Below are 20,113 nucleotides of genomic sequence, written 5' to 3'. Positions count from 1 at the left end.
TGCACAGGTAACATAACATGTCTTTACACCACTGACCATGCACAGGTAACATAACATATCTTTACATCACTGACCATGCACAGGTAACATAACATGTCTTTACATCACTGACCATGCACAGGTAACATAACATGTCTTTACATCACTGACCATGCACAGGTAACATAACATATCTTTACATCACTGACCATGCACAGGTAACATAACATGTCTTTACACCACTGACCATGCACAGGTAACATAACATGTCTTTACATCACTGACCATGCACAGGTAACATAACATGTCTTTACATCACTGACCATGCACAGGTAACATAACATGTCTTTACATCACCGACCATGCACAGGTAACATAACATGTCTTTACATCACTGACCATGCACAGGTAACATAACATGTCTTTACATCACTGACCATGCACAGGTAACATAACATATCTTTACATCACTGACCATGCACAGGTAACATAACATGTCTTTACATCACTGACCATGCACAGGTAACATAACATATCTTTACATCACTGACCATGCACAGGTAACATAACATGTCTTTACATCACTGACCATGCACAGGTAACATAACATGTCTTTACATCACTGACCATGCACAGGTAACATAACATGTCTTTACATCACTGACCATGCACAGGTAACATAACATGTCTTTACATCACTGACCATGCACAGGTAACATAACATATCTTTACATCACTGACCATGCACAGGTAACATAACATGTCTTTACATCACTGACCATGCACAGGTAACATAACATGTCTTTACACCACTGACCATGCACAGGTAACATAACATGTCTTTACATCACTGACCATGCACAGGTAACATAACATGTCTTTACATCACTGACCATGCACAGGTAACATAACATGTCTTTACATCACTGACCATGCACAGGTAACATAACATATCTTTACATCACTGACCATGCACAGGTAACATAACATATCTTTACATCACTGACCATGCACAGGTAACATAACATGTCTTTACACCACTGACCATGCACAGGTAACATAACATGTCTTTACATCACTGACCATGCACAGGTAACATAACATGTCTTTACACCACTGACCATGCACAGGTAACATAACATATCTTTACATCACTGACCATGCACAGGTAACATAACATGTCTTTACATCACTAGTCTTGCTAGCCAGCCTCTCTTCCCTTCCGTCAGAAAGTCTGGCGCCATGGAAACAGGCAACAGGGATCAGCCCGCCCCTGCTCTGAAGCTGCTCTCCCATTCGAGCGGCTGTTTCGGTGGCAGCAGGATATCCGCTCCCCCGCTTGCAAGCTCTGTCACGCTCTGTCATTGGCTCCGACCATGTCAATCAGAGTGGCTTCCCCTCCCATGTGTGTCGCTGTAATGCTCCCGGCCGCCGAAGTGAAAACAACGACGCTAACTAGCTAGCGTAGAAAGCTAACGGCAGAAACCTACAGGCTAACTCGTTGCTACACGCTGAAAATGGCAGGTTTTGAAGAAAATTTGGATTGTGCAATAAAGAAGGCCTGCTCGGCACTGCCGACACAAGTTCCACCCCGAAACTATTTTCCTAGGGCACTAACGCTAAGCACCGCCCAAGACGAGGATGATTGGTTAACCCAAACAGAGCATTTTTTTCGCAATCCCACAATGGAAACCTGCGGTGCCAGACTCTCTGACAGAAGGGAAGAGAGGCTGGCTAGCGAGACTATTACATCACTGACCATGCACAGGTAACATAACATGTCTTTACATCACTGAGTGACCATGCACAGGTAACATAACATGTCTTTACATCACTGACCACGCACAGGTAACATAACATAGCAGCACAGGGACAGAGGCTGTGTGTGAGAGGTGAGGCAGAGGGGTCTGTGTGAGTGCATCAATATTGAAACTATGACACCACATGGCTCTTTCTGAGGAGTTGTAGCATTGTATCAGTGACAGTTGTGTTATTTATGCTGCAAAATAGTGTTATAAAAGTGCCTGTTGCAGAGTTAACTGTGAACCATTTACTGCTCAGTGTGTCTGTGCAGTGTTTCTCACACCACAAATAGATTTTGACCGCCACATATATTAATTTCAATTTAACCTCTTCATCTTGCTCTCCGAGTGCACCAGATTGATGCATCTTACTTTAAAATGTACAAAATCTTCTAGTTTAAATAAACCTGGCCTTTGGGTTAGTCACTCAATTTATTCTCTTGAGCTTTCCTCCTTCCCGGCCTATCTGAATTCTGTTGTATTGATACAGTGCATAGAAGTTATGGGATACTAAGGCCGTGTGTCCACCTAGCGTCTTTTCATCAGGTCCAGCGTCTTTTTTCAGTTGTTTCCAATGGGGGGAGAGCGTATGCGAGCGCACACGGACGTGTAGAGAAAGTGCGCACCGCCCAGCATATATTTTCTGCGTTTTTGTGCGCCCGACTCCCAGCGCTCCCAGCGCTTCAAGCTGAAAATATTTTAACTTTTCAGAAAGACGCTGGTGTCGGCTGCTCCTTTTCTGGTAACTAATCATATGGAAAAACTATCGCAACAGAGACAGAACGGCTCAATTGTGGGAGCAGATCGGCTAGACACTTAATATTTCTGGTGAGTGTTGAGCTAAATCACTGTATGTGTGTTGTTTGCTAATGTTAGCTGTCAGCTATCAAGCTACTACCGCACTGAGCTAACGTTAGTTTCAGACTGCTTCCTTGTATAATTGTGCGCCGAGATCCGCGCTTTCCAGCGTACTTCCAGCGTTTAACGTCGGAAAAAGACGCCAGGTGGACACAGGCCCTAAGGCCGTTTAGTTTTGCAATCTCAAACTCAAAATGTGTTAGTTAAAGGTGTGTCGCTGATGTAACCGGTTACAGCTCGAAGTGGCGATGGGGTCTTGAAATGTATTGGAAGGGTCTTGAAAAGTATTGAATTGAACTTCAGGATTGCTGCATATACCCTGCACATAACATACACCTTTGTTTCATGATAGTTATGTAATGCATCACCACTTCAAGGGATACGCCAGCATTTGTATTATTTTACAATAGATGGTAAATGGACTGCATTCGTATAGCGCTTTCATCCAAAGCACTGGAGGAGCCGGGGATCGAACCACCGACCTCTTTTATCGAAAAGCAATTAGTGGACTACCTCCTCAGCCACAGCCGCCCCAGACGATAGTTCTCACACATTCATAGCACTACATTAATTGGAACAGGAGCAACAGAATCCATCACTCGCATTTCCATGCTTGAAAATGGCTTAAAGAAAATTCAAATGTACACAAACGACATGCTGGTACGTCTACATTTGCGTTGCACTTCTAACATGATGAATACTGTGCATTTTCAGGGAATATACGAAGACAACGAGATCTCAAACAACGCGCTGGCTGGGATCTGGGTGAAAAACCATGGCAACCCCATCATCAGACGGAATCACATCCACCATGGCAGAGACGTGGGTGTTTTTACGTTTGACCACGGCATGGTAAGCCACAACTCACTTCTGTTTGTCTCAACTTTTTCTGTTGAAATATGTGGTCTTCGCTCTCCAGACAGCTGTAGTATTTTCAGCAGATTCAGGTTAAACCCCCGAAGTCTAGGAATTGTACTTTGGTTTGTAGTTTTGGCAGTGTTTGTGAGCCGTCAGCCACAGATATCCTGTGCTGTTTATCCATTAGGGATGTTATTTGCTTGTTTTCTCTTAGATTTTTGTCAGTTTGAAAAGTGTCCAATCATCTTCTTCAGTGAGGTGAATATTCGGGATGGCATGATCTCATAATGATCTCATGATATGATTTGATATTCGATATGGGGTTCATGATTCAATACGACCACGATGCAAAGTAATACATTAACAACAAAAGTATGACTTGATCACCAGCCAATATGGCTCCTAGATTTTAAAGTTACCAGCCAATCAGAATTTCCATGAGCCAGTCTGTCTGTCTGTCTGTCTGTCCGTCTGTCGCACTGACAGGAAGAGAGAATGAGAGAGAAACCCCGGTACCAATTTATTGCCAAATGCCGTGCACTTGAGTCACATGACTTGACAAAGGCCATCATGCCGAAATGTTGTCTATTCTAAAATTATATTTATACTATACTATTTTTACTATATTTTAAATGTCTGCATCTAAGAGCCAGAGTGTGCGGCTTGCTCTTCTTCAATGCACTGGATTCAACACATTAACATTGCTTCCCATAGGCAGAAAAAGTCACCAGATTTGCTGCTAGTCGCTTTTGAGAAATAAAAGTCACCATGGGGTCTGAAGAGTAGCTAAATATAGCGACAAAGTCACCAAGTTGGCAACACTGATTGTACCATGCTGCAGGCAAGAGAATGGACAGAAACGTGTGATGATGCACTGCGTTTCTATTTGTCTGTATTTTGCAGGCAAAATGCCAAATAAAGGGAAATAATAATTCACACTGACTGGCGTCTTCCTTCAAGTGTGCAACACATCAATTGCAGTATTTCACTGATATTCATAAATTGTGGAAAAATAAGAGATCATCAAAATAACAAAGACTTGCCAAGTTGTGCCATGAGACTATAATCTAGCATAGGGATGCACCGATCGATCGGCACGTGACCGGAAATGGCCGATTTTCACGTGATCGGCCTCGATCGGTGATCTGTTCCGGTCACTCTAAATAGCCGATTCTGTGAGCCGATTTTCACATGACGTGCGCGCACCCCAAAGCACCGAGACAGGCACCCAGCCACCACACCACACACGCCAGCATACCTTCCTCGTTGTGGATTTTTTTCACCGTCAGTGAAGTAGACAAAGCTCGCAGTTTGTCACACATGCAAGTCGAAAATAAGCCGTGGAGACAGAGGTGCGGCCGTGTCCCGCTCGGCTGGAGTCCAGTCAGAGCGGCTCGCTTCACCTCACTGGCCCCTCTCTCTCTGCTCTCTCTCCCCGGGAAGCGGTGCTCCAGCAACCCGCCACCGCGCACAGCCGGCTTGGCGAGGTGAACGCGAGCATTGTGTCAAGTATAACCATTCCCCGACCTGCTTTTCCATTCCACATCAGCGCTGGTGCCTCAGCCTGTCAAGTCATGTTGTAACGTGACGTGGATACAGGAGAGACTATTTGTTTCGTATTGCAAATAGAACGACATGAGAACGACGGACATAATAATAAAAATGCATCGGACTCACAAGTGTGCAACGTTTTCTGTGCGTGACGATATTTTTTCGGATGGCAGATAAAAATACGCATACCAAACTTCGGACTGTGTGTAAACTCCGCCTGATATTCAGACTGAAGATCGTTACTGTAACTCATAAACTCATTTCCCCTCTACTCAAGAGGACTGGTCTGGAGCCAGTCTATAAACTCCTTGTCCATGGAGCATTTTGATGTTCTGTTGCACCTGTTTTCTTTTGGAAAAGTAAATGCATGATAGCTGTGGGATATAGGCTATTGGATTTAATTAAATTTGTGTATTCATTGTATTTGCACAAAAAAGCTCTGTCCAGTAGCCTAACCTGGAACACTTTTATTTTGAGATGTGTTTGAGTGAGAAGGTCCTACTTCATGCAAATGATAAGAATTGTTTATTTGTTTATTTGGATCCCCATTAGATGTAAGAATTGTTCTATGAATCTTAATTTTTAAACAAAGTTACAAAAACGTTTGTGTAAGCTGTCAATTGTTGTTTTTAGAAAAAAAAATCGGAATCGGCAAAAATCGGTATCGGCAAGTCAGACTATTCAAAAATCGGAAATCGGAATCGGCCAAGAAAATGGCAATCGGTGCATCCCTAATCTAGCAGCTACGTAGCCTATAATAACAGAGTCATTTTGCACTTCCTTGCATCGCCAGGGAGGTTGAAAAGTCGGCAAAAAATTGGCAATACCACTTTGGATAGCTGCGGTCTCGCGCAAAATGTAGGATTACGGCCAGGAGGATTATTTTTGCAGCCTGCTTCAAACGGAGTATCAGTAATATTTAGAGTTGGGTTCATCACCAGCCAAATTGACTAGTAACTTTACTGTTACCCGCCCACAGTACATTTTTACCCGCATTTGGTGGCTTGTCAGCTGTTGATTTCAAGCCCTCCTATCCCTAGTGAATATAGTGACAATTGTCTAAAGGTTTTACTACTTCAGTCAGTCAGTCACTGCTCATGAACTCATAGGTATTTGGTAGAAAATAAGTGTCTGTTCTTCTCTCCATTTTCAGGGTTACTTTGAGAGCTGCAACATCCATAGGAACCGTATAGCAGGCTTTGAGGTGAAGGCGTACGCCAACCCCACGGTGGTTCGCTGTGAGATCCATCATGGCCAGACGGGGGGCATCTACGTGCACGAAAAGGGCCGCGGGCAGTTCATCGAAAACAAGATCTATGCAAACAACTTCGCCGGAGTCTGGATCACATCGAACAGTGACCCAACAATAAGGTCAGGGACCACGGTGGGGTCAGGGTATTGAATTGGAGGCTTCCCGTTCCCGGTGTGCAGGTGCATCTGGTGCTGAAAAGTTATGTTTTATCCAAATGCAGGGGCAATGCCATTTTCAACGGGAATCAAGGTGGAGTTTACATTTTCGGTGATGGCCGAGGCCTCATCGAAGGAAACGACATTTACGGCAACGCCTTGGCGGGAATCCAGATCCGGACAAACAGCTGCCCTATTGTCAGACACAACAAGATCCATGACGGCCAGCATGGCGGAATATATGTGGTGAATATTTACTTACACTATTATGAAGCCATATGATATGCACACACCAAAAGCATGAAATAAGGCCTGCTAGCCAGTGTTGTGAGATGTGACCGTTAGGGGCTGCAGCTATCGATTATTTTAGTAATCGAGTATTCTGCCAATTAATCAGAGTAATCGGATAAGAACTACTTTTGTGTGATTAAAGAGCAACAGTAATTATACAAGGGGAAATAAGACCTCTATCTTAAAATGAACAACTACCGTAAATTCCGGACTATAAGACGCACCGGTCTATAAGCCGCAGCACCAAAATTGACTATTTTTTTCTTCTATAAGCCGCACCGGACTATAATCCGCGGGTGTTTTGATGTTTAATTACCATATGAAAGGGTTCTGCACAGAGAGGAATGTCGGGAAAGAGATCGCTGTTTGGGGAAGCTCCCATTTATTTTCAACAAAACAAGCATTACGGTAGGGTAGGCTATAGGCTATAAGAAGCTCCCATTTATTAACATTTCAACAAAATAAATACCGTAGCTATAAAAAATAAAACAATAATAATAATAATAAAACAATCCTCAAAAGGATAAAGTGCTGTAAAAACAATAAAACAATTCTCAAAAGGTTAAGGTGCAGTAAATAACTGGAAAACAAAAAACAATCCTCAAAAGGATAAGGTGCTGCCAACAAAACCAGGTACCGTAATCCTTCTCTTCATCTTTTAGATGAAGGTGCAGCAAACGGCTGTAAACAGAGTCAAAGTAAAGTCACTAATCCTCGTCTTCCTCGTCTTCCTCTTCTTCCTCCGTACTGAAACCAGCAAAGTCCTCAACTTCAGTGTCGGAAACGAACAGGTTCAGGGTGGCTTCGTCAACCACTCCTCTCTCTCCTTCGTTGTCGCTCTCAAAACCAACGAACTCCTCTTCGTCACTGTCCGAATCGAACAGCCTCTGAAGGCCCTCAGCTGTGGCGGCGTCCTCCTCTTCGTCACGCAGCAGTCCAGCCTTTCGGAACCCGTTGGTGATCGTGGATGTCTTAACACTCCTCCACGCTGTCAGGACCCACTGGCAAACTTGTGCGAAAGTTGCCTTCCTCATTCGCCCTGTTTTTGTGAATGACTTGTCCCCGCTCGTCATCCACGTCTCCCACTCGATGCGCAGCGCCACTTTAAATGCGCGATTGACACTGATGTCGAGTGGCTGGAGATGCTTGGTCGTGCCCCCAGGTATCACAGCTGGAATGCTGTTTGTTTTCTTGATGGCTGCTTTGACCGAATCGGTGATATGAGCCCTCATGCTGTCCAGGACGAGCAACGCTTTCTTTTGGTGAAAGAATCCTCCAGGGCGCTGGACGTAGCACTGAGACAACCACTCCTTCATGACACTTTCCATCATCCACCCTTTCTTGTTGACTCTGACGCAGATACCACTGGGCATTTTCTCTTTCGGCATCGTAATCCGCTTGAAAATCACCATTGGCGGCAGCTTCGCTCCAGATGCTGTGCAGCCTAGAACACAAGTGAAGTTGGTTCTCTCGTGACCTGTGGTTCTTAACGTGATCGACGATTCACCTTTCTTGTTCACAGTGCGAGTGAGTGGCAGGTCGAACGTCAAGGGCACTTCATCCATGTTTATGATCTGCTCCGGTTCGATGGAATGATCCTTGATCTTCCTTTGTGTGTATTCGCCGAAGTTTGCGATTTTCTCCTGGTAGTCGGGAGGGAGTTGTTGGCACACAGTCGTCCGCGCCCGGACAGACAGTCCCTTTCGTCTCATGAAACGAAAGCACCAAGATGGCCCACCTCTGAAATGTTCAATTTTCATCTCGGTGGCTACTGTTTTTGCCTTCAGTCGGATCTGCACCGTGGAAACGCCTCGGCCGTCTGCTCGCTGGGTCAACACCCAGTCCTCAAGGGAATCTTCAAGCTCCGGCCATCTGCTTTTGTGGCCTCTGAAGGACTTTTTTGTTTTCTTACACTGAGACAGTTCCTCCTGCTGCTTTTTCCAACGTCTCACCATCGATTCATTTATGCCCAGAGTACGCGCGGCTGCTCTATTTCCCTCTTTTAGTGCGAGTTCGACTGCTTTCAGCTTGAATGCTGCGTCGTGTGAATTTCTGCGTACCTTCCCCATGGTAAGTGAGAGACAGACTGCTCGTCTTGTTGTGATTCCGGGCTGATGAACTTTGCTTACCGTAATTACCATATGTAAGGGTTCACGCACAGAGGGGATTGTTGGCTGTTTGAGGAAGCTCCCATTTACCGTATTACCGTAACATTTCAACAAAACAACATAACACAACACCTTTGTTTATTTCGACAGTGCACACAGTGTCCGCGGTGTGGTGAAAAGAGGGCAACAGAGGAAATTAAAACAGAAGTGGATTTATAGGTAGAAAGAGTGCTAAAAAAGAGAGATTTTATTTGTATTTGAAATTTTTTTTCTGAAAAAATCCATAGATAAGACGCACCGTTATATAAGCCGCAGGGGCCAAAAAACGGGAAAAAAGCCGCGGCTTATAGTCCGGAATTTACGGTACATTGGTTTCCCTTTTAGAAAAATCATAAATTTTATTTGATTAAATTGCATACAGCATACAGTAATCAAATAGGCCTCTGTAGCCATGCTTGTCCAAATGTCACTAGTGAGTGAGCCATACTGCCCGTCTTCTTAAGCTTCTTCTTCAACTTGCCTTTGATGTCTTCATACTTTTCCTCCGTCATGTTTGTGTGTGTGTGTGTGTGTGTGTGTGTGTGTACCTGGGATTGAAACTGGAAATCATCCTTTGGAAGCGTTTATCCTCCACCATGGACAGTGGGAGCATGTCTGTGACAATCATGTTCAGAATTCTGTCTGTGAACTCAGCTGAACATGATGGAGCTGTCCATACGATGCTGTGATTTACTGAAAAAGAAATTAAATAATTATTATTGATACTAGAGAGAGAGAGAGGCTTGAATTGACCCAATTTTTCTGGCCAGTTTCTTCTGCTTGTCCATGTTGTGCCACACTAATGAACGTCAATGCGAAACACAGTCTAAATGACGTGTCAATTCAGATAATTTTGGAGAAATCGTTTCAGCTCTAGTGACCGTGTGACTCTTGTGTATCTTGCAGCATGAAAAGGGCCAAGGAGTGATCGAGGAGAACGAGGTGTACAGCAACACGCTGGCTGGAGTCTGGGTGACCACAGGCAGCACGCCCACGCTCCGCAGGAACCGCATACACAGCGGCAAGCAGGTACCTGTGTTAAGCCACTTTCAGACATGAACTCGGGGTCAGGTCAGGGTTGCTTCTCCTGAGCCTGACCCCGGGGGATACGTGAAGTATGTACCCTTTCAGACATGAGGCATGTTGCTTTCATACATGTGGAGCACCTCCGGGTGTAGACTAGAGAGGGGGCGGGGGTGGGGGGAGGAGCACCTCCGGGTGTAGACTAGAGAGGGGGCGGGGGTGGGGGGAGGAGCACCTCCGGGTGTAGACTAGAGAGGGGGCGGGGGTGGGGGGAGGAGCACCTCCGGGTGTAGACTAGAGAGGGGGCGGGGGTGGGGGGAATTGCACATCTGCACATCATGCATGGAAGACGGCAGTCTAGGCTACAGCCTTAATGGCACAAAATGAATCGCATTCAACAAACTAGCACGACATGCAGAGTCTGATAACAAGTTGCTAAAAATGGCCTACATAATGGGCGATAATTGCCCACTAACGTTCGCGCATATAATCGTTTGCGCATAACGCTAATTAATTAAACAACCCTACAACTCACGCCCAGATTCATCGATTTCCAGATCAATCAGTACCGCAACCCACCCCGCCCCGCAGACATGAGACCCGCGCCCCGATCCGGAACCGCATATATCTAATAACCGTTAATCTTCAGTGCAAACATTTTGTAGTGACCCTAACGAAACTGCCACCGTTTCCCACGGGAGGCGAACAGCAGTCTTTCTGGCCGAGACTCGTCAGCTGATGTATGTTAATTCGCTTTTAGCAGCTGCTAGCTGACTAACCAGCTGGATAGCTCTGCTATCAGACACACAGACAGTTACAGCAAGCAAAGTGACTTACCAGCTATTTCCAATATGTCCGGTATAATCCATACTGCCTTTATGATTGCTGTTGCAGGAACGTAAATCCACGTTGGGATGAGACCTCTCCACTTTCACGCTATCCATCCATGACATGTTGTTGCCTGTTGCTATGAAAACAGCCAGTGTGTATGTTTCACTGTAGTGGAGGCTAACGTTAGCCTACTATATTATCTGTCCGACTTGTATTGTCTCCAATCAATCACCTTGATCCCCCGTCCATATAGCGTCACACAATGCACGGTATGCGCATACTTGAAACGATGCCGGTTATGTAAACAAAGCGGAAAACGTGTGTCAGAAACTTTTCTCCTCTTCCAGTCAGACCAGCTGCCAGACACACCCCCTGCCAGACACACCCCCTGCCTCAGTCTGAGTGCAACAGAAAAACATACATGGCTCATACGTTGTCGTTGTTCCACCCGCCCCCCATCCGCATTTAGTTCATTTTTACCCGCCGCCCGACCCACCAATTTACAGAAGTGTATTTTTTACCCGCACCCCGCGTTTTTTTGCGGGTACCCGGCGGGGCCCCGCAGAACCCCGACCCGGTGCAGGACTCTGCCACAGGGTGGAAATGGCTGCTCTAATTGGATCACATGAACAGAAATGTTTTTGTGTGTTTGTTACACCTGTCAAGTGTGGAGTGGCATACGGGCATAACTGAATAGCATGCATGTCTTCTTTAGTGGGGTGACTTAATTGAGAAATGTGCACACTGCATGTTACTGAACAAACACTAACCGAACACATTCTGTTGCCATTCAAACAGGTTGGGGTCTACTTTTATGACAATGGCCATGGTGTGCTGGAAGACAATGACATCTACAATCACATGTACTCTGGAGTTCAAATTAGGTTTGTGAAAAATTACAATAATATAACAATCTTTGCAGCATTCCTTGAAATGATAATACGGTAATTCAGATTTGTGGTATTTGCATTTTGTTGTGAATACCTGACTTAATTAAGCATAAATAAAATCATTGAACGTGTCACAGTAAAGTCAGACATAGTGGTTTTCCTCTCGGCAGGTTGGAGAAATACATTCAGGATTTGCATTAAACAAGTATCGTACATGTGCCCTTTTTTTGACAGAACTGGCAGCAATCCCAAAATCAGACGGAACAAGATCTGGGGAGGCCAAAATGGCGGTATTTTGGTTTACAACTCAGGTTAGAAGCAGACTTGATCTTCTCTCCATTTCATTTTGTTTCCAGCAGTGGTTCCCAACATGGGGGTTGGGACCCCCACTAGGAGTCATCAAAGCTTCATGGGGGGTTGCAAGGCCTTCTTGGTTTTAAAGGTTGTAAGAAAACATAAGAAAATCTATATACAGTATACCTCAGCATTTCATTTAATTTCATCACTGTGAAGAAAATAACTAAATGTAGTTATTTTTTCAAGTTGAGATGTTTTTATAAGATATAAACAAGGATGTATGGCAGTTAAAAATAAATAATACAGAGAATTGTATAACACTTTCCTAAAAAAATATTAGGACAACTAAACTCTCATGCAATATTCACATAATCTGCTCAACATTCTTCCACATTGCTCTTTTACGCTCCCTGCAGTTATTGCGTTCACTATTTGGGTTAATTGTACAGTTATGTTGTTCTGTGCTGCTGTTCTGCATTGAATATAATGAAATATCCATAAAATATGCCACTTCATCAGGGGTAGTCTGTTCACTCAGTGATAGAATAGGGGTCCCTGAAGGAAAAAGGTTGGGAACCACTGGTCTACAGACACTTGGCCTCAACATTACCTGCTAATAGTATGTCACTGCTGTGACAGTGTGACGTAACAGCATTCTCCTTTCCCCCAACGCTGACACATGAATACTATGTCACTGCTGTGACAGTGTGACGTAACAGCATTCTCCTTTCCCCCAACGCTGACACATTAATACTATGTCACTGCTGTGACAGTGTGACGTAACAGCATTCTCCTTTCCCCCAACGCTGACACATTAATCTAATACTATGTCCCTGCTGTGACAGTGTGATGTAACAGCATTCTCCTTTCCCCCCCCAACGCTGACACATTAATCTAATACTATGTCCCTGCTGTGACAGTGTGATGTAACAGCATTCTCCTTTCCCCCCCAACGCTGACACATGAATCTAATACTATGTCACTGCTGTGACAGTGTGATGTAACAGCATTCTCCTTTCCCCCCCCAACGCTGACACATTAATCTAATACTATGTCCCTGCTGTGACAGTGTGATGTAACAGCGTTCTCCTTTCCCCCCCAACGCTGACACATTAATCTAATACTATGTCCCTGCTGTGACAGTGTGATGTAACAGCGTTCTCCTTTCCCCCCCAACGCTGACACATTAATCTAATACTATGTCCCTGCTGTGACAGTGTGATGTAACAGCATTCTCCTTTCCCCCCCAACGCTGACACATGAATCTAATACTATGTCACTGCTGTGACAGTGTGATGTAACAGCGTTCTCCTTTCCCCCCCAACGCTGACACATGAATACTATGTCACTGCTGTGACAGTGTGACGTAACAGCGTTCTCCTTTCCCCCCCAACGCTGACACATTAATCTAATACTATGTCACTGCTGTGACAGTGTGATGTAACAGCGTTCTCCTTTCCCCCCCAACGCTGACACATGAATCTAATACTATGTCACTGCTGTGACAGTGTGATGTAACAGCGTTCTCCTTTCCCCCCCAACGCTGACACATTAATCTAATACTATGTCACTGCTGTGACAGTGTGACGTAACAGCATTCTCCTTTCCCCCAACGCTGACACATGAATCTAATACTATGTCCCTGCTGTGACAGTGTGACGTAACAGCATTCTCCTTTCCCCCCCAACGCTGACACATGAATCTAATACTATGTCCCTGCTGTGACAGTGTGACGTAACAGCATTCTCCTTTCCCCCCCCAACGCTGACACATTAATCTAATACTATGTCACTGCTGTGACAGTGTGACGTAACAGCATTCTCCTTTCCCCCCCCAACGCTGACACATTAATCTAATACTATGTCACTGCTGTGACAGTGTGACGTAACAGCATTCTCCTTTCCCCCCCCAACGCTGACACATTAATCTAATACTATGTCACTGCTGTGACAGTGTGACGTAACAGCATTCTCCTTTCCCCCCCAACGCTGACACATGAATCTAATACTATGTCACTGCTGTGACAGTGTGACGTAACAGCATTCTCCTTTCCCCCCCAACGCTGACACATGAATCTAATACTATGTCCCTGCTGTGACAGTGTGACGTAACAGCATTCTCCTTTCCCCCCCAACGCTGACACATGAATCTAATACTATGTCACTGCTGTGACAGTGTGACGTAACAGCATTCTCCTTTCCCCCAATGCTGACACATGAATCTAATACTATGTCCCTGCTGTGACAGTGTGATGTAACAGCATTCTCCTTTCCCCCCCAACGCTGACACATGAATCTAATACTATGTCCCTGCTGTGACAGTGTGATGTAACAGCATTCTCCTTTCCCCGAACGCTGACACATTAATCTACGGTAATACTATGTCCCTGCTGTGACAGTGTGATGTAACAGCATTCTCCTTCCCCCCCCAACGCTGACACATGAATCTACGGTAATACTATGTCCCTGCTGTGACAGTGTGATGTAACAGCATTCTCCTTCCCCCCCCAACGCTGACACATGAATCTAATACTATGTCCCTGCTGTGACAGTGTGACGTAACAGCGTTCTCCTTTCCCCGAACGCTGACACATTAATACTATGTCACTGCTGTGACAGTATGACGTAAAAGCGTTCTCCTTTCCCCCAACGCTGACACATGAATCTAATACTATGTCCCTGCTGTGATATAACAGCATTCTCCTTTCCCCCCCCAATGCTGACACATGAATGGATGTTTTTCAGGCTTAGGCTTCATCGAGGACAATGAGATCTTCGACAACGCGATGGCCGGAGTGTGGATCAAGACGGACAGCAACCCCACACTGCGGAGAAACAAGATCCACGATGGCCGAGACGGCGGCATCTGTATCTTCAATGGAGGAAGAGGTAACGCCTACTGGATTCAGTTGTATTCATCGTAGAATTGAAAGTGGGTTTTTGGGGGAGGGGCTGGACTCATTTGTAAACTCTTCATCACTTTTAGATTGGTTGATATGTTGTGTTCATAAGATCCTACACTTGGACAGCAGGGTCATTTTTAAAGCTATAGTGGAGATCCTGTCATCAGAAGAAACTAGAAGACCTAAGGCATCTATTGGTACCAAGCATAAACGCTCCAAACGTAGGTTAAATGTGGGCGAGGGAAAACTGTTTCAAAAGGGTCCCTTGACCTCTCAGCTCAATTGATCTGAATGTACCCACGAGTCTCTCCTTCACAGATCAGGTAGCATTTTTCACAGCCTAGCATTAATAACTTGTGGATTGATTTCTTCTGTTGTTGCTCATCACATTTTGTCTCAACAAATGTGTCATGCATGCAAATACTTCTGATGAGTAAGGGGGGAGAAAATGTTGGCAGTGTGCTTTTGGGTATTTCTGCCGAAATGTTTTTGTATGTGGATGGATTATTATTTTCCCTTGTGCCAAAGTTCACATGATCTGTTAATGGGAAATATATATTTGTGTGTGTGTGTGTGTGTGTGTGTGTGTGTGTGTGTGTGTGTGTGTGTGTGTGTGTGTGTGTGTGTGTGTGTGTGTGTATATATATATATATGTGTATAATAGATAATAATATATAATAGAAAAAAACATAGGGAAATACATCATCTTAGTTGCGTGTGTTGATTAGAGTTGTGATTAAAGGGTTGGGTGGGCCCCGGAAGATTTTCGGATTTCAAAGTGGCCCGCGGCATTATCAAGTTTGGGAACCCCTGTATTATACTATGTATTGTGACTGATCGAAGGGTGTCGTTTTTGTTTTTGTCCTTCGTGACACGAGTACACATTTATTGTCTTGTCTGTCCTCAGGTTTGCTAGAGGAAAATGACATCTTCAGAAATGCCCAAGCTGGAGTCCTCATCAGCACCAACAGCCACCCCATACTGCGAAAAAACAGGATATTTGACGGCTTCGCTGCAGGTGGGTAGTGCCGACACAAAGGCTGTGATCTGTCCTTATTTGATTTAGAAACCCATGACATGTTATAATGTAACTGCTAAACTAAAGAGATGTTATAATGTACGGTAACTGCTAAACTAATGAGATGTTATAATGTAACTGCTAAACTAATGAGGTGTTATAATGTAACTGCTCTGGCTTTTCGACAGTCGTACAAATGTGTCGGCGTAAACAAACGGCTTTGCCTAATGAGGTATATATTTCTAATGGGGAACCAGGAACTCTGTGAATGAACTGTGGTTTTCTCTACTAGGTATCGAGATCACAAACCATGCCACAGCGACCCTAGAGGGCAATCAGATTTTCAACAACCGTTTTGGGGGGTTGTTTCTTGCATCTGGTGTCAATGTTACAATGAAAGGTACCCCCCTCCTCATGAACACTGTCCATTTCCACAGTCACAAACCTTTTCACACATGTTTCTTAGACAAACCCTGAATAGAGTGCTGCAGGGATGAGTTCTAAGACCTGCCTGAAACCTGGATGGTAACACTACGTCTGGTTCCCTCATCGAAAAGTGAATGGGATTTTTGTTCGGGGATTTGGGGTAAATGCCTGAAATAATGGAAATAATGTCTGTGGTTAGCAAAAGTTTATGAAATGGCACAGCTCAAAAAATGCTTCAAAAATCATAAAAGTGGTCCTTATTTGTGAAGATTATCTTGCTGAACACAAACTTTACAGTTTCATAAACTAACCACAGACTTAATTTTAGGCATTTAACAAAAATCCCCATACAAAAATCCAATTTACTTTTTTATCTTATTTCTCTTGCACTCTTCTTATATTTTATACTGTTTTTGCTTGTATCTGTTGTTTTGCATCTGATTTTAACTCTGTAAAGTGTCCTTGAGTGACCTGAAAGGCGCTTTTAAATCAAATGTATTATATATTATTATTATTATTATACAAAAATCCAATTTACTTTTTTATCTTATTTCTCTTGCACTCTTCTTATATTTTATACTGTTTTTGCTTGTATCTGTTGTTTTGCATCTGATTTTAACTCTGTAAAGTGTCCCTTGAGTGACCTGAAAGGCGCTTTTAAATCAAATGTATTATATATTATTATTATTATACAAAAATCCAATTTACTCTGAAATGAGAGAACCAGGAAGTGGACGACTTCTGAGTGGGCCTACATTGTAAGCCCACCCAGAAGTGGTGCACTTCCTTGTAGGCCCTACGACAATACATCATCTCTGCTGTCCTCTATTGCCTGCTCCAAGTCCAAAATGTAAGTGATCCAACCACAGCTCACCAAGCTGATCAATTATTCCACTTTCTCCTCCAGATAACAAAATAATGAACAATCAAGATGCCATTGAAAAGGCGGTGAGCAGAGGTCAGTGCCTGTACAAGATTTCAAGTTACACCAGCTACCCAATGCACGATTTTTACAGGTAAATGCTCTGTTTACCTTCACCATCACGCTGTCCTTATCTCCCGGTCTGCTGTGTGATTGTGACTGACACACTGTGGTCCCTGTCTGTTGTGTGATTGTGACTGACACACTGTGGTCCTGTCTGTTGTGTGATTGTGACTGACACACTGTGGTCCCTGTCTGTTGTGTGATTGTGACTGACACACTGATGTCTCTGTCTGTGTGATTGGTCTCTGTCTGTTGTGTGATTGTGACTGACACACTGTGGTCTGTGTCTGTGTGATTGGTCTCTGTCTGTTGTGTGATTGTGACTGACACACTGTGGTCCCCACAGGTGTCACACCTGTAACACAACCGACCGCAACGCCATCTGTGTGAACTGCATCAAAAAGTGCCACCAAGGACACGACGTGGAGTTCATCAGGCATGACAGGTCAGTCTTATAAACCCACTCACCCTGAGCAAATACTGTGCACAGGGTTTCTGCAGGTTTCAAAAGTTACATTTAAGACCTTTCTAAGACTAGTATGAATGCAATTTAAGACCTATTTGAAATAGGTCCTGATATCACAGCATGTTGTGAAGAGTACATGGCTATATAACTTGTAAAGATTTTATTATAAAAAAATATATATGCTGTATTCTCTTCATAAAATGTAATATTTTTTGAAAGAGAATTTTATTTCAATTTTTTTTTTTTTTTTTATATATTTAAAATTTTAATATATTCCATGTAGCTGTGATACCGTGAAGCCGTGGTATTTATGTTATCATACCGTCAAAAACTCATACCGGCACATCCCTAGATACCATTTGTTTATTATATCGCAATCACAATCGCAAATATTGTCCACAGTAATCGCTAATCGCACCTTTTCCCCAAATCGTGTAGCACTAACCTTGACCTAGGCTGTCAGTCAGCCTGTTGACTGACGCACGGTGCAGGTTAGGACATCTTCAGTGGGGAAAAACTCAAACAATTTGATGTTTGTTTGCGTCCAGTTAGGAATTTATGTTACAGATGGAGCGACACATAGCCAGTGTTGAAGAAAAGTAGACAATGAAAAAAGTCACGGAGGGGATCTGCTTTTCGTCAGAACCAGAGTTGTCACCTTTTTCACCCCTAACCAGTTTGCATGCTTGCCATGATTTCAAGTGAATGCTGTGATCAGTGTTGTAGTCAAGTCACTATACTATAGTCTCGAGTCCCAAGTCGAGTCTTGAGTCCCCGGTGTTCGAGTCTGAGTCCACGTCAACAAAGAAAAGAACGTGTCAAGTCCCCATTACCAGCTAAGTGTGAGTCTGGAGTTCAGCTACTGAACATGAGCGTGAATCATGTGCACACAGTGAGCTTCAGTCAGCTGGTACATACAGGAGCGTGACCCTGTTGACCTTGCATTCATTTTTGCCCAACTTTCCAGAGCTACTGAGATACAGGATGTATTTGTGCTGAGAAAGAACTCGACCAATCAACATCGTTGTTTATTTATTATTATTTCTGATTTCCCTATTTTTCTCCCCAGTTGTACTTGGCCAATTCCCTGTGCTGCCCCACCTTCTGCCCATCTCAGAGCCGTAGACTAGCACCATGCTTCCTCCGACACATGCGCAGTTGCCAGCCACTTCTTTTCACCTGACAGCGGGGAGCTTCACCGGCAGGACATGGCACGTGGGAGGATCACGCTATTCCCACTAGTTCTGCTCCGAACAGGCGCCCCGACCGGCCAGAGGAGGCGCTAGTGCAGTGACAAGGACAGCCTCTTAAGCGCAAATTATGCTCACGCAAAATCGAGTTAACGTTCGAGTATGCACGGTCTTGCTGTCGCCGCTGGTCGGCGGCAAGGCTCCAAGTCGAGGGTGCGCAGAACCCTGTCAGCGCCTTTAATCCGGCTTCCCGCCCGCGCACACAGCCAATCATGCCTGTATGGACGCCCGACCAAGCCGGAGGTACCACGGGAGCGTGAACCTGCGACCCTCGTTTTGGTAGGCAGGGAATCTAACGCTACACTACCCGGATGCCCCAACATCAAAATGTGAACTAATATCTTATACCAAATGATTAGGCCTATTATATAAAAAGTCTTTAACAAAATAAGTCCAAGTCCTCGTCTCCAACTTCCAGTCCGAATGCATGAATGCTCAAGTTCAAGTTATCAATGCTCAAGTCTGAGTCATGAGAATGTCAGTTGTGATTATGTAGTAATTAGTCTTTTCTCTTGTGTCCCCTGCAGATTTTTCTGTGACTGTGGTGCCGGGACCCTGTCGAATCCCTGCACTTTAGCTGGAGAGCCCACTCATGACACAGACACACTGTATGACTCTGCTCCCCCTATAGAGTCCAATACCCTGCAGCACAACTGAGCTCGCCCACCCACAGTCCTCGCAGTTATGCATACAGACACTTTGTTTATTCACTTCTACGTTGGAGGAAGAAATCCAAACTTTAAATGACAGATTCACCTTGACAAGAGCATATAAAGTGACTTAAAAAAAAAGACTTGGACATGAATATGCTGAAAGAAGACAAAAAAAAAAGTTCTGCTATGGATCTTGCATTTTCTTTCTCTCCTTTTCCTGCAATTGACAAAAAGATGACATGGATGGGACAGAGAGCAGACTCAGGGTTTGGGGAGATGTTTGGTTGGTTGGTCAGGTAAGTGAAGCTGTGGAGAGATGGACAGAAGCCACCAGGGCTCATCCACAGTCGTGTACAGACCCATGGTGGAAAGACGCCCAGTCAGAAGAGGCAAAGCCCCCCCCCCCTTCCCATATACAACAATGCTTCCATCACTGGGCAGCCGATACGCTCGTATATGTACGGGAAACACGACCTAGC

General features: G+C 44.4%; 1 protein-coding gene across 3 annotated transcripts in view; it reads left to right on the top strand.

Moving 5' to 3' along the window:
- LOC310796499 (F-box only protein 11) overlaps positions 1-20,102 on the top strand; it is a 31,410-nt gene extending 11,308 nt beyond the window's left edge. For 2 of the 3 annotated variants that reach the window (XM_083658697.1, XM_083658696.1), the window contains exons 11-22: positions 3,354-3,491; positions 6,202-6,419; positions 6,521-6,701; positions 9,800-9,922; positions 11,546-11,631; positions 11,872-11,948; positions 14,679-14,822; positions 15,744-15,854; positions 16,147-16,254; positions 17,188-17,296; positions 17,612-17,710; positions 19,509-20,102. In XM_083658697.1, the coding sequence (XP_083514823.1) occupies positions 3,354-3,491; positions 6,202-6,419; positions 6,521-6,701; positions 9,800-9,922; positions 11,546-11,631; positions 11,872-11,948; positions 14,679-14,822; positions 15,744-15,854; positions 16,147-16,254; positions 17,188-17,296; positions 17,612-17,710; positions 19,509-19,638 (1,524 nt within the window). In that variant the 3' untranslated portion in view covers positions 19,639-20,102. The remainder of the gene's footprint in view (positions 1-3,353; positions 3,492-6,201; positions 6,420-6,520; positions 6,702-9,799; positions 9,923-11,545; positions 11,632-11,871; positions 11,949-14,678; positions 14,823-15,743; positions 15,855-16,146; positions 16,255-17,187; positions 17,297-17,611; positions 17,711-19,508) is intronic. The other variant, XR_014553677.1, reaches the window with a different exon arrangement.
- The last annotated feature ends 11 nt before the right edge of the window (positions 20,103-20,113 follow it).

Source organism: Poromitra crassiceps, assembly GCF_964638095.1.
Source record: "Poromitra crassiceps genome assembly, chromosome: 22".
Taxonomy (NCBI): Eukaryota; Metazoa; Chordata; class Actinopteri; order Beryciformes; family Melamphaidae; genus Poromitra; species Poromitra crassiceps.
This window is presented reverse-complemented; position numbering and strand designations above follow the sequence as displayed.